Source organism: Musca autumnalis, unplaced genomic scaffold, assembly GCF_047663935.1.
Source record: "Musca autumnalis isolate F117 unplaced genomic scaffold, ASM4766393v1 scaffold_4, whole genome shotgun sequence".
Lineage (NCBI taxonomy): Eukaryota > Metazoa > Arthropoda > Insecta > Diptera > Muscidae > Musca > Musca autumnalis.
In genome coordinates this window covers 205,517,988-205,531,139 of record NW_027411977.1, presented here as the reverse complement: position 1 = coordinate 205,531,139, position 13,152 = coordinate 205,517,988, and the positions used below count along the sequence as shown (strand labels likewise).

General features: G+C 31.0%; 1 protein-coding gene across 1 annotated transcript; it reads right to left on the bottom strand.

Moving 5' to 3' along the window:
* Nucleotides 1–3,637: 3,637 nt before the first annotated feature.
* Nucleotides 3,638–5,918, bottom strand: LOC141402489 (uncharacterized). Its single transcript, XM_073983952.1, has one exon. It carries the CDS (start codon nucleotides 4,726–4,728, stop codon nucleotides 3,769–3,771), a length of 960 nt encoding a protein of 319 aa, XP_073840053.1. The 5' UTR covers nucleotides 4,729–5,918; the 3' UTR covers nucleotides 3,638–3,768.
* Between the last annotated feature and the right edge of the window lie 7,234 nt (nucleotides 5,919–13,152).

The following is a 13,152-nucleotide window of genomic DNA, read 5'->3' as shown; positions in this document are numbered from 1 at the left end:
TCTTGCAGAGAATTTTCAGTATACGTCCTCGTTTTGATATAGCTCCCATAGAAGGGTGGCGCCTGATTTTCGCTATTTTTGGTGGATTTAAACTCTGGATGGTGGTTACTGTATTCCAAAATGTGGAGTTGATCGCGGTATCCCACTTATTGTTTAGTGTTCAGCGTTTATAGCATTTTTTAGGCACGCAAAATTATGTATATTATCTGAAATAATAAATGTTTGAACATTTTGTGATGACCGCGATATTTCACTTCCGCGAAGACCATTCAGGGTCATGACGGTAATTACAGTAGTATTGCAAACAATCTGTAAACAATACGTTCAAAAATATCATGGACAAAAAAAATATTGAAGGAGAACCTCCGGTCACTACATTTAGCCATATTAAAATAGCTCACGACCGCGCTATTCCACTTGTTCAAGCTAGTGTTCATATCATTTTTGTGTCACGCTTACTAAAATTATGGATATTAATTGAAATAATACATTTTTGAAAACTTTGTGATGACCGCGATCATTCAGGGAAAACAATCTGTAAACAATACGTTCAAAAATATCAAAGATTTCTGATTTTCTTAAAAACATTGTGGAGAGGACCACCGGTCACTATTCTTAGCAGTAAAAAACAGCTTACGACCGTTCTAATTAACTGAAATAATACATTTTTGAAAATTTTGGGATGAACGCGATATTTCACTTCCGCAATGACCATTCAGGGTCAAGACAGTAATTACCATAGCAATGCAAACAATTTGTAAACAATATATTAAAAAGTATCTTGAATTTCGAGGTTTTCTTGAACAATTTGTGGGGAGGACCAACGGTCACTACACTTTGCGGGATAAAAAAAAATAGATTACGACCTATTCTCAGACCTAAAAACTCCACATACAAAATTTCATAAGATTTCCCAATCGATTTTTCGGAATTTCTATATAGTGACATCTCATGTTATCGGGATTTTACTGTATTCCAAACTATGGCGTTGACCGCGTTATCCCACATATTGAAGCCAGTGTTATAGCGGTTTTGTAGTCACGCTTACTAAAATTAGGTATATTATCTGAAATAATACATTTTTGAATAATTTGGGATGACCGCGATATTTCAATTCCGCGACGACCATTCAAAAAATATATAGCCTATTTTCACCACCGGTGTTCCCAGTACATTATCTGAAATTTTCAAGAAAATCTATTCAGCCGTTTTTGAGTCTATTCGGAACATACAAACATACTAACATACACACATTGCCTTTTATATATTAGACTAGCGTAACCTGGTGCGCTTCGCTACCCGACTAAGTAAAAAATAAATGAATGAGTCCTACGTAGGTCACATTTACAAATTGTATATACTCTAACACTCCTGAGTCCACTCTCTCCTTTAAAGAAGATAATTAAATTAGGAACAACACTAAAATTGAGTACCTTATGTTTGAGGATACTTGTAATTTATTCAGCCTATTGGGACATCTTAAATCACTCTTAGGATAACTGCTTCTGTTATTGATAATTTTTACTCCAACATTGATATAGATATGTCAATAATGATACAAATTTCATTGAAATGGGAAGTATATATCAAATCAAATACATGAAATCGGCCGAATATATACATGGGAGCTATATCTAAATCTGAACCGATTTCGAAATATTTTGGCACAATTATTTCTAGGCCAAATTCCTTCGCACATTACGAATGTCATTGAAATCGGACATATAGTGTGATTGGTACATCAAATAAATGAAATCGGCCGAAAATATATAAAGGAGCTATATCCAAATCTGAACCGATTTCGATATAATTTGACACATTTATTTCTAGACCAAGTTCTGAAACACATTCCAAATTTCAGCGAAATTGGACATATATAGCGTGTTTGGTGCATCAAATGTGGAAAATCGGCCGAAAATATATATTGGAGCTATATCCAAATCTGAACCGATTTCGATATAATTCGGCACATTTTTGCCGAGACCAAATTCCGTTACACACTCCAAATTTTCAGGAGTGTTAGAGTAAAATAAGGAAATCGGCCGAAAATATATGTAGATGGGAGCTATATCCAAATCTGAACCAAACTCGATATAATTTGGCACATTTATTTCTAAAACAAATTCCGCCACACATTCCAAATTTCATTGAAATTGGACATAAATAGCATGTTTGGTGCATCAAATGTGGAAAATCGGCCGAAAATATATATTGGAGCTATATCCAAATCTGAACCGATTTCGATATAATTCGGCACATTTATGCCGAGACCAAATTCCGTTACACATTCCAAATTTCAGCGAAATTGGACATAAATAGCATGTTTAGTACATAAAATAAGGAAATCGGCCGAAAATATATATATGTGGTAGCTATATCCAATTCTGAACCGATTTGAATAAAATTTAGTAAATTTATTTCTACGCCAAATTCCGTCACACGTACAAAATTTGGAGATTGTATCTGTAATAGTTCTAAAGATATTTGCCAACAAAATCTAAATTTTTTGGAGGTACCTCCGGTTTTGATGCTATATCTCCAGATCAACGCGAAATTTCAAAAAATGATGTAGCCTATTTTCATTCCAGGCCACATAGCAATGTACCCTTAACATTTCAGTAAGATCTGTTCAGCGGTTTTCGAGTCTATAAGGCACAAACAAACAAACAAACAGACAAACAAATTTCAATTTTATATATATAGAAGATATTATTTATTTATTTATTTATTTATTTATTTATTTATTTATTTATTTATTTATTTATTTATTTATTTATTTATTTATTTATTTATTTATTTATTTATTTATTTATTTATTTATTTATTTATTTATTTATTTATTTATTTATTTATTTATTTATTTATTTATTTATTTATTTATTTATTTATTTATTTATTTATTTATTTATTTATTTATTTATTTATTTATTTATTTATTTATTTATTTATTTATTTATTTATTTATTTATTTATTTATTTATTTATTTATTTATTTATTTATTTATGTTAAAGATTTTTTTATTTTACACTCAAAAAAATATATTAGGCAGACCTCATCGGCGGTCTGCTCTTTGAATTAATTATAACTGATTTTGCTTTTGTTTTAAATTAAATTTTGTTAATGATTAATTTCAATTAATTAAACACAAAGAAGAATTTTATCAATGATTATTTTTAAACACAAGAATTAAACTTGATTAATGATTAACTTTAATTAATTAAACACAAGAAGGATTCTATCAATGATTATCTTTAAACACAAGGATTAAATTTGATTAATGATTAACTTTGATTATTTAAACACAAGAAGGATTCTATCAATGATTATTTTTAAACACAAGGAATTATTAACTTAGAAATTAAACACAAAGTAATTATCGAATACAACGACTTAATGCGACGGCTCCATGGCTAAGACTGCCAAATTGATATTCCATTTGTTGCCTGCCAACCTCTGCTCACGCCATGTTCATGTGCATACCTGCTGTTCTGGCATAATTGACTTTTGGTGGGAACAAGCTGACTGGGCAGGAATACACCGACCGGTAACCTGAACTTTAAGTAAACAGGACGCGCGTGTGATAGTTGGCAAATAAAATTAAATGCTGATTAATCTGGATTAGGTTGGTTGGCAGTGTTGGCCGTGGCGTTAACTCCTCCCCCCTTAAATATCTGCGTCCCGCAGATTCATCATCGACACGGAATTGAGCTGGGGGGTCTTGATGTTGGTAGTGGACCGATTCTCTAGAGACAGTTCGCCGTCCGCACTTAAGGTAGGTCTGATGGGGGTAGAATCGTTCGAGAAAAGATTTTCCGGCCAAGGACGATGACGGCGGCAATTAAGATGACAATGACAACCATTACAGTGAACATCGAAATATGAAGGTTTGTATTAAGATGAACGAGTGTCTTAATATTTCGTAGACTAAGTTGATGAACGTATTCCAGTTTAACCTTGTGGTTGGCACTTGTTATATTCGACAGGACCGCGGGTAGCGCTTCCAAATGTGTGCGTGAGGTTACACTTGTGTAGGTACGGTTCTTCAGAGTTACAGTTTCGTTATTTAACTGTATCACGTAAGTCCCGGTTAGGTATTCTTTTCCTCCAGCCCATGTAAGGCTACCATTAAAGTTTGTGACAAAGAGCGTACTTTCTTCTAAGAGTTCAACCAGATTTTCTGTTTTCGTTTCATAGATGCATTCAGCTTGTCCACCTCTCAGCAGCTTTGGGATACAGTCCTCCCTTTCTAGTTCTACTAAAGCTTCTTGTTGGCAGACTGTTATATTGCTAAACGTATTGCAAACGCCCGTGATACCATATGTTTCGGCTTCATTTACCAGCAGCTTTTTAAACGGCAGGTCGATTCTCTTGTCATCCTGGATAGATGGTCTCACGATTAACATGTTGTAGATTTCGTCTCTAATTTTCGGTATGGATATGACGTACAGCAGCATGGATCCATTTGTATAAACAGAAGGCATGCTGTATTCCAAAGCCTCGATGCCGTTGGCGTATGGTAATGTTGCAACCTCTGATACTGCTCGTCTTAATTCTTCACTGTCGAGAAGGTTGGTATTAATTATGCCGGCCTTAGCCATCTGACATGCTCTTGTTAACTCGTGGACTTCTTCCTTTAGCACTAGCACCTTGTTCAGCCGGTTTGAGCTTAACCTTTCATCTCCGACTTCATCAGATTCGTTTGCCATTCTTCGCACAATCTGGTTCATGCGATTAGCTATGGTGTCTGTTAAGCTAATAATTTTTTGTTCACGTAGTGTTGTTGGTTGTTTTTGTCGATGATCGAACTCCAGTCAGATGCATCAGGGCTCCCGGCAAGCCATTTCCAGGCAGAGCCTAGCCATTCGATAGCTCGCCTTTCCCGTAGGGTGTTACCTCTCAGAATGCGGATTTGCACTGTCACTTGTTGTAGATGAAAGTTTATCATTTGGAGCCTATCCGCGACCTTGAGCATCGCTGCAGCTGTAAGAGCTTCCTCCAGTACCAATTCATACTCCGTCAGGTTTGTTCCATGCATCATCTTGAAATGGCCGTCTACTATGGAGCCTCTACCCTCTTTAATGGATATAATGGGAGCTGTATACCTAAAAAGGCGCATGGCGTCTGTTGCTGACAACAGCGTTAATCTGGAAGTAGTCCGTTAATACATTTTTTTTTATTTTCTAGGGTTAGTTAGTTAGCAGTATTATTTTGTGTTAGCAGTGTTAGTTTTTTTTATTTTTCTGAGGGTTAGTTAGTTAGCAGTATTATTTTGTATTAGCAGTGTTAGTTTTTTTCTTTTATAAAAATTGTATTAATAAGTGGAACGTCTTGATTCTAATTTAATATTTTTTTATATTCTTTTATATGTGGTATTTTTTGTGTTAGTAAGTTTGGGGATGAAACGTCGCCGTTGGCTAAACGCTTTTACTTTCTCTTAGATGCTAGGTGTTAGTATTTTGTATTTCATTTGTGACCCAATGGGTTCCTTTTTTTATTTTTATTGATTTTGTATTTCATTTGTGACCCAATGGGTTCCTTTTTTATTTGTATTCATTTTGTATTTCATTTGTGAACCAATGGGTTCCTCTTTTATTTGTATTCATTTTGTATTTTAATTTTATATGAGGTATGCTTAGCATGTTTCTCGAACTTGCCATGGGGCATCGTATTATTCCGGTTTAATCGGGAGCAGGCATGCCTCCCCCAACCTACTAAGGTACGACTTATCCCACTTACAGGCATGCTCTTGTTAAACTAAGCAACATTTCTATTTCTACATCTGTTTCTCATAAAAAGGAAATTTTTAATCGGTTGTTGATTTTTTTATGGTTTTATAATGCCACCGCACTTCCAACAAAGCTTGTCTAAAATGTGCAATGTCACTACCGATGCCTCTCAGCCTTATGTCATTGCTGAGCTGCCCTAGCGTTGACATTGCCATTTTTTGCAGAGGCTTTTAGTTCACTTTCGGGTGCATTTTCATTTTTAGTTGTTAGGTGAAAAAGGAAATTTTTTAATTGTTTACTTAATTTTCATTATTTTATTTTAAGTTAGGTCCAGTGAAAGAGGAGAATTTGTTTTATCGACATTTTTCGTTTTGTCCTAGCTGGAAGAGCTTGGCAAAATTTAATTTCTAATATGATTTTTATGTATTCTTCGGCCACTTTCGGTTGACACAGTGACCTTATTATCTTTTAAAATCTTTTCTTTTACATAAAGATGTTTCTGTTTACCCTTCCTCTGTCTGCAGGCTACATAAACCGTTTGCCCTTTTCTGAATTTTTTTGGGCTTTTGCGGTTAGCATTATGTCGCTCTAGCTGGAGTTTTTGTATTCTTTTTAACTCCAAGGAAAGGTCGTTATTGATTTTTTGTTTGAAGTTTAAGAGTTTCTGAAAGTTTATCCTTTCGGATCTATTAAAAAATACGTCATTCGGTTTTCTTTTGGTGGTTGTGTGTATTGTGCCATTGTATCGGTCCACTGCAATAGTTAACAGCTCTCTTAGCTTGAGGTCTTTATACTCAGCTTTTAGGCAACGATAAATTTCCAAAACTGTTGAATGGAATCTCTCTACTTGACCGTTCACCTCACTGCGTTGCGATGGTGTGCGGTACAGCTGGATTCCCAAGATTTTAATGAAATTTTGAATAAGTGGACTCAGAAAAGCACTTTCATTATCTGTAACTATGACTTTTGGAGCTGTGAAATAGTGCAGCAGTTTTATAATTTTTTCGCGCAGATGCAGCGTCGACCGATTTTTTACATGGAAGAGTTTGGCAAATTTGGAAAATTTGTCTAAACATGAAATAAATTTTTCGCCCTGTATTTCAAAAATGTCAATGTGAAGGATTTCGCAGGGGTATGACGGTATCGGGGTAGCTTGTAACAGAGGCACGGATGGGTGCCTGTCGTATTTATTTAGCTTGCAAACGTCGCATGTTGCCACGAATTTCCGGATCAGACTGCTCATTCTGGGAAAATAATATTTTTCCAAAATTTGCTGTCTGTTTTGATCGATATTTCGGTGAGCTCTTTTATGTTCTCTAAAGTTTGCCATCTCCTGATAGTTTATTCTAGCAGTTCTATTTAGGAAAACATCTGCGGGTTTTCGTTTTGTAACAGAATGTATTGTAATATTATATCTATCCACGGTTATGGTTACAGGCTCATTAGGTATCTAAGAAGATCTTTACAAAGAATCCGATATATTTCGATTAATGCAATCATTCTATCTGTTCATTTTCCTGACTTCTATATTCTATTCTATTTGCTCGTCAGAAAAATGAAAGTAGTTTTAAGGAAGGAAAAAAAATAAATTAGCTTAAAATTAAGATAAAAATGAAGATTTAAAAGAAAAATTAAAGTAACTTTAAGGTACATTTTCACATAATTTGATTTACCTAGTTTGTAAATAAAGTCGTGACTGTTTCCTCTATTCTTGAATTTCTTCCCTTTAAATTTATATAAATATACTGATTGTTTAATATAATTGCGATAGTAAGAAGAATAAAAATTTCGTTATTAAAAGAACAAGTTACATTTTTGCAAAATAAATTGCTTGTGAAAAGGAATGAACCGAATCCAATATTATGATAGTTTTTTTTTTCAAAATCAAAGATAACCATATTATCGGATGTAAAAATTATATCGTTAGCGGTCTTTTTGATAGGCTCGCCTTACCCCTATTGCAATATATGCGTCCAGATGTAGAATGGTAAGTTCAAACGGTCGGCAATAGCTATGAATGTGATAAATCGTTGTAGGTTTTCTAATTATACAAACATTTTAGTTTGAAACTCCATTTAAAGACGACGAAGCTCGATTATTCGTGGAAAAACTCGATTTGATATATACAACTTTACATGAGGGAACAAAATATTTAACATTTTGTGTTCTTAGTGAACAATGTTTCAAGGGTTGCATAAACACAGTCAAGATAAATGGCTACCATGTCCATTATCAAAAAATAAAAATACGAATATTCGTTTATACTTATTTGTTCTTAAGGCATATTTCATTTATGGTTAAGAGTCCACAATCGTTTTCCATAACCAAACCGCGTGAGAGACAAGAAAGTTAAAAGCAGTTGTTATTCCATTTTAATATGTGGGGATGCCTTGTTTTTATTAAGAATAACCTTGTATTCAGTTCCGGAGATATGGCTCCGATAAATATTGAAAATGCAAATATTTAACCATGTCTTTTTGTAGTCTCAATATGTACTTTTCAGAAAATGTCCACTAGAAGTTGTTTGCATTTCCAGTGTTGCACACTGTTATTTTTCCTTATAATTTTTAGATTGGTTTGCTTCTTGTTCATTACTTTAGCATTTAACAAGTTTTCAGTACATTAGTAAGGGATTCACTACTCATTATCGGCAATGTAACGAAAAATCTTTTTTAGCCCTGATATGGCTATTGATTAGAGCATTTACAGCTCCCGACAATTCCGTGACGATTTTTTTTTAAATCCTCCATTTTGAATAAGGATATTCTACGTTTATATATAAAAAAGGAAAAGTTGTCTACTTACAAACAAAATATGCTGAACATGATCCGCCCCTGCCTGCACGTAAACACACACACACAACTATATCCAAAAAATGTCCCTTTTTTCACTGGACCTTTCTTAGTTTTTATTTAAAGACAATTTTCTTTTTTGTTTTATATCTTTTTCTTCTTTTTAGTAAAGAAAATTTTTCTTTTTTGGTTTAAATATTTTCTCTTCTTTTTTATATAAAATTTTCCTTTTTGTTTTAAATATTTTTTTATTTTTTAATTTTTAGCAAGAAAATTTTTCCTTTTTGTTTTAAATATTTTTTCTTCTTTTTTATTTTTATTTTTAGTAAGAAAAATTTTCCTTTTTGTTTTAAATATTTTTTCTTCTTTTTTAATTTTTAGCAAGAAAATTTTTACTTTTTGTTTTAAATATTTTTTCTTCTTTTTTATTTTTATTTTTAGTAAGAAAATTTTTCCTTTTTGTTTTAAATATTTTGCCTTCTTTTTATTAAGGCTAGTTTTGAGCCTTAGCACACGGAACCGTCCCTGCTCGGGCGCCAGTTAAAGATTTTTTTATTTTACACTCAAAAAAATATATTAGGCAGACCTCAACGGCGGTCTGCTCTTTGAATTAATTATAACTGATTTTGCTTTTGTTTTAAATTAAATTTTATTAATGATTAATTTCAATTAATTAAACACAAAGAAGAATTTTATCAATGATTATTTTTAAACACAAGAATTAAACTTGATTAATGATTAACTTTAATTAATTAAACACAAGAAGGATTCTATCAATGATTATCTTTAAACACAAGGATTAAATTTGATTAATGATTAACTTTGATTATTTAAACACAAGAAGGATTCTATCAATGATTATTTTTAAACACAAGGAATTATTAACTTAGAAATTAAACACAAAACTTAATGCGACGGCTCCATGGCTAAGACTGCCAAATTGATATTCCATTTGTTGCCTGCCATGTTCATGTGCATACCTGCTGTTCTGGCATAATTGACTTTTGGTGGGAACAAGCTGACTGGGCAGGAATACACCGACCGGTAACCTGAACTTTAAGTAAACCGGACGCGCGTGTGATAGTTGGCAAATAAAATTAAATGCTGATTAAGCTGGATTAGGTTGGTTGGCAGTGTTGGCCGTGGCGTTAACCTTTATTTATTTATTTATTTATTTATTTATTTATTTATTTATTTATTTATTTATTTATTTATTTATTTATTTATTTATTTATTTATTTATTTATTTATTTATTTATTTATTTATTTATTTATTTATTTATTTATTTATTTATTTATTTATTTATTTATTTATTTATTTATTTATTTATTTATTTATTTATTTATTTATTTATTTATTTATTTATTTATTTATTTATTTATTTATTTATTTATTTATTTATTTATTTATTTATTTATTTATTTATTTATTTATTTATTTATTTATTTATTTATTTATTTATTTATTTATTTATTTATTTATTTATTTATTTATTTATTTATTTATTTATTTATTTATTTATTTATTTATTTATTTATTTATTTATTTATTTATTTATTTATTTATTTATTTATTTATTTATTTATTTATTTATTTATTTATTTATTTATTTATTTATTTATTTATTTATTTATTTATTTATTTATTTATTTATTTATTTATTTATTTATTTATTTATTTATTTATTTATTTATTTATTTATTTATTTATTTATTTATTTATTTATTTATTTATTTATTTATTTATTTATTTATTTATTTATTTATTTATTTATTTATTTATTTATTTATTTATTTATTTATTTATTTATTTATTTATTTATTTATTTATTTATTTATTTATTTATTTATTTATTTATTTATTTATTTATTTATTTATTTATACATTGCGATAGAAGCCTATTGGCCAATTGGCATCGCAACACAACATGAAACTACAACATTATTTCATATTACAAAATGACTTACAGATAAGAGATAAGACAAAATAGATATATATTACACAATTAAAATTATTAAAACAAAAATTGCAAAAAAGGCTCCCCAGCCTTATAGAAGAATCAAAACTGAAACTGAGAGAAAAAAATATATTTCTGGTAATTCAACATGATCGAAAAAGAAAAAAAAAGAATTATCTGTATGTTACGAGTATATCTTGAAAAAGAAAATCGTTCCCAAAGTAATACTGGCAGATCCAAGTATATCGATTTATAAAGAAAAGACACAACACGTTGTTGGATAAAAACTTTAAAAGGTACTCCTAAGAAATTGTGCGCATGAGCAGAAATATTATGTCAGAAATGTGAGGCAGGATACAATGAATTCGAAAAAGGCTGAACTGTTAAATAACATTTTCGATTTTTTAAAGGAAATAATATTTTTATACGACCAATTGAGGGCCAAGCGTCGCCAAAAATTCTAATAAATATGTATGTCTGTCTGGGACCAACCCGACTAGCCTACCCTCCTTACTAAATTTAAAGCCTTTTATATTTGGTATTATAACAATATAAGCATATCGACTGGATTGTATGTATATCCTTATTATATTTTATATATGTACGCTATATTGTCACATATCTTGTCTGCGAATATAAGTACGGGCGTGCGTTCGTGTGTCCTTTGCTAAAAACTTGAATGTTGCATTTGACCTTTTTGTTCCACGTCATGTTTATATCCAGATTTTTGCAGAGAGCTGCTACTGGCTGCTGCCGGTTCTAATGTAACGGAACATTACAGAGTAGTAGTCAACTGATGCCAACAGGCTTCAACTCACAAAGGTGACACACATTTACGTTGTAATTACAACCACGTTAAAGCAAACATACTGAAAAATTGAAACGTCTACTTAGTAATGAGACTGCTACACGGTAACAAAAACTGAAAATAAGTCATCGCACCAAGAGAGCAACCCCGCCAATCCCTTCCAATGTACTTAGTATCACATCTTATCTACCCTACCCTCAATCCCATGTTCACAGTGATTTGTATGAAATTTGCTTACAGGAAAATTTATTTTTTTCCTAAATAATAGGTGTCGAAGGCAACGGAAAATATAATTAAATTTGTGCACTGTAACAATAGCCTGGTGTAAACGTTGAAACTGGAACTGGCAAAGTCTACAAGAGAATTACGGTAAATTATAACTACTGATTTGCATATCGACGCCTCCAAACAATAGTATGCTAAGTCAACTTAGCATGTTTTCAAGTTCTTTACATTTTATATTTAACGTCCTTTAACTTAAATTCTGCCAAATTTTGGTAATAATCGGACAATCCGAACAGAAGTTATAAACAAATATTTACTTAGCATAGTACTGAAGGTCAAAGAAATTTCCAAACTTTTAGAGCTTGTCCTGCAAAACTCACTGTTCAGAATTAGCAAACTATTATTTGGAGGTGTCGATCGTCCTTTAACATAAATTCTGTCAAATTTTGGTAATGGTCGGTCAATCCGAACAGAAGTTATAAACAAATATTGACTTAGCATAGTACTGAAGTTCAAAAAAATTTCCACACTTTGAGAGCTTCTCCTGCAAAACTCACTTTTTAGACTTAGCATACTATTATTTGAAGGTGTCGATATTTAAATTTATATTACAAATTTTCTTGTTCCAACGACCTGCGTCAACTTGGCAAACTAAAAGTAAAAGGGAAAGGAATAAAATGTAGAAAGAAATTAATAAAGACAATTTGTAACTTTTAGTATTTCAAGACAGTTATTTTTAATGGTGGCCCTGCAGATATAAATAGGTGATAAATAAATGTTTTATCTTTAAATCTTATGGAACAAATGATCTGTAATGGGCCAGCTAAGTAAGTAAGTATCTTTAAATCTACCAATAATTTTTGTGTACAATTTTAGTAAATATGTATAACCCAAGTTAACAAAATTATATAAAATACCGTTTATTTTCCAGAAACAGAAGGAATAGGTAACTGCTTTTCATTGCTTAATGAGATTGTTTTGAACCTTTTTTACTATAAATAAAAAAATCCATGTAAAAGCAAAAATTAGGAAATAAATCATAATTTTCAATCATTTTCAAAATAAATTTTGAAAACTATCTGAAGTACAGAAGCCTAGTATTTTGCATAAAATTATAACAAACAATGAACCATCGTACTTGAAAGAACGTATTAAACTTTCGATCTCGAAGAAAGGAAAAAAATTAATAGGATTAAATTTAAAAAATCTAAATCAGTTAAACAGTTTTATATACCAACTATTCGTCTTTGGAATAACCTTCCACCAAATATACAGATAATATGCAACAACCTGCGATTTAAAACCGAGTTAAAAAATACTACAGTGCAAATATTCCATAAATATTATTGTTTTATTGCAAATTTTTACTTAACTAATTTTGTCGTTATAATTACACTGGGCAACATTTTTGAGGTGATCTTGTGCAAACAATTCGAACTGTGGATTTTTTGAAAGTACAGACCCAAACGACAAGACACCCTATTTGGGTTTTGTTGTGTCAGATCCAGCTCGGATTTTATGGCCCATCTAAATATGGTTAAATATTAAGTTTTTAAAGAAATTCGGGGCTATATCTCTGAAACCAATGCGAATCTTCTTCTGACCTCTGAAGCAAGTTTGTAGATAAGGACAAGAATAAAAT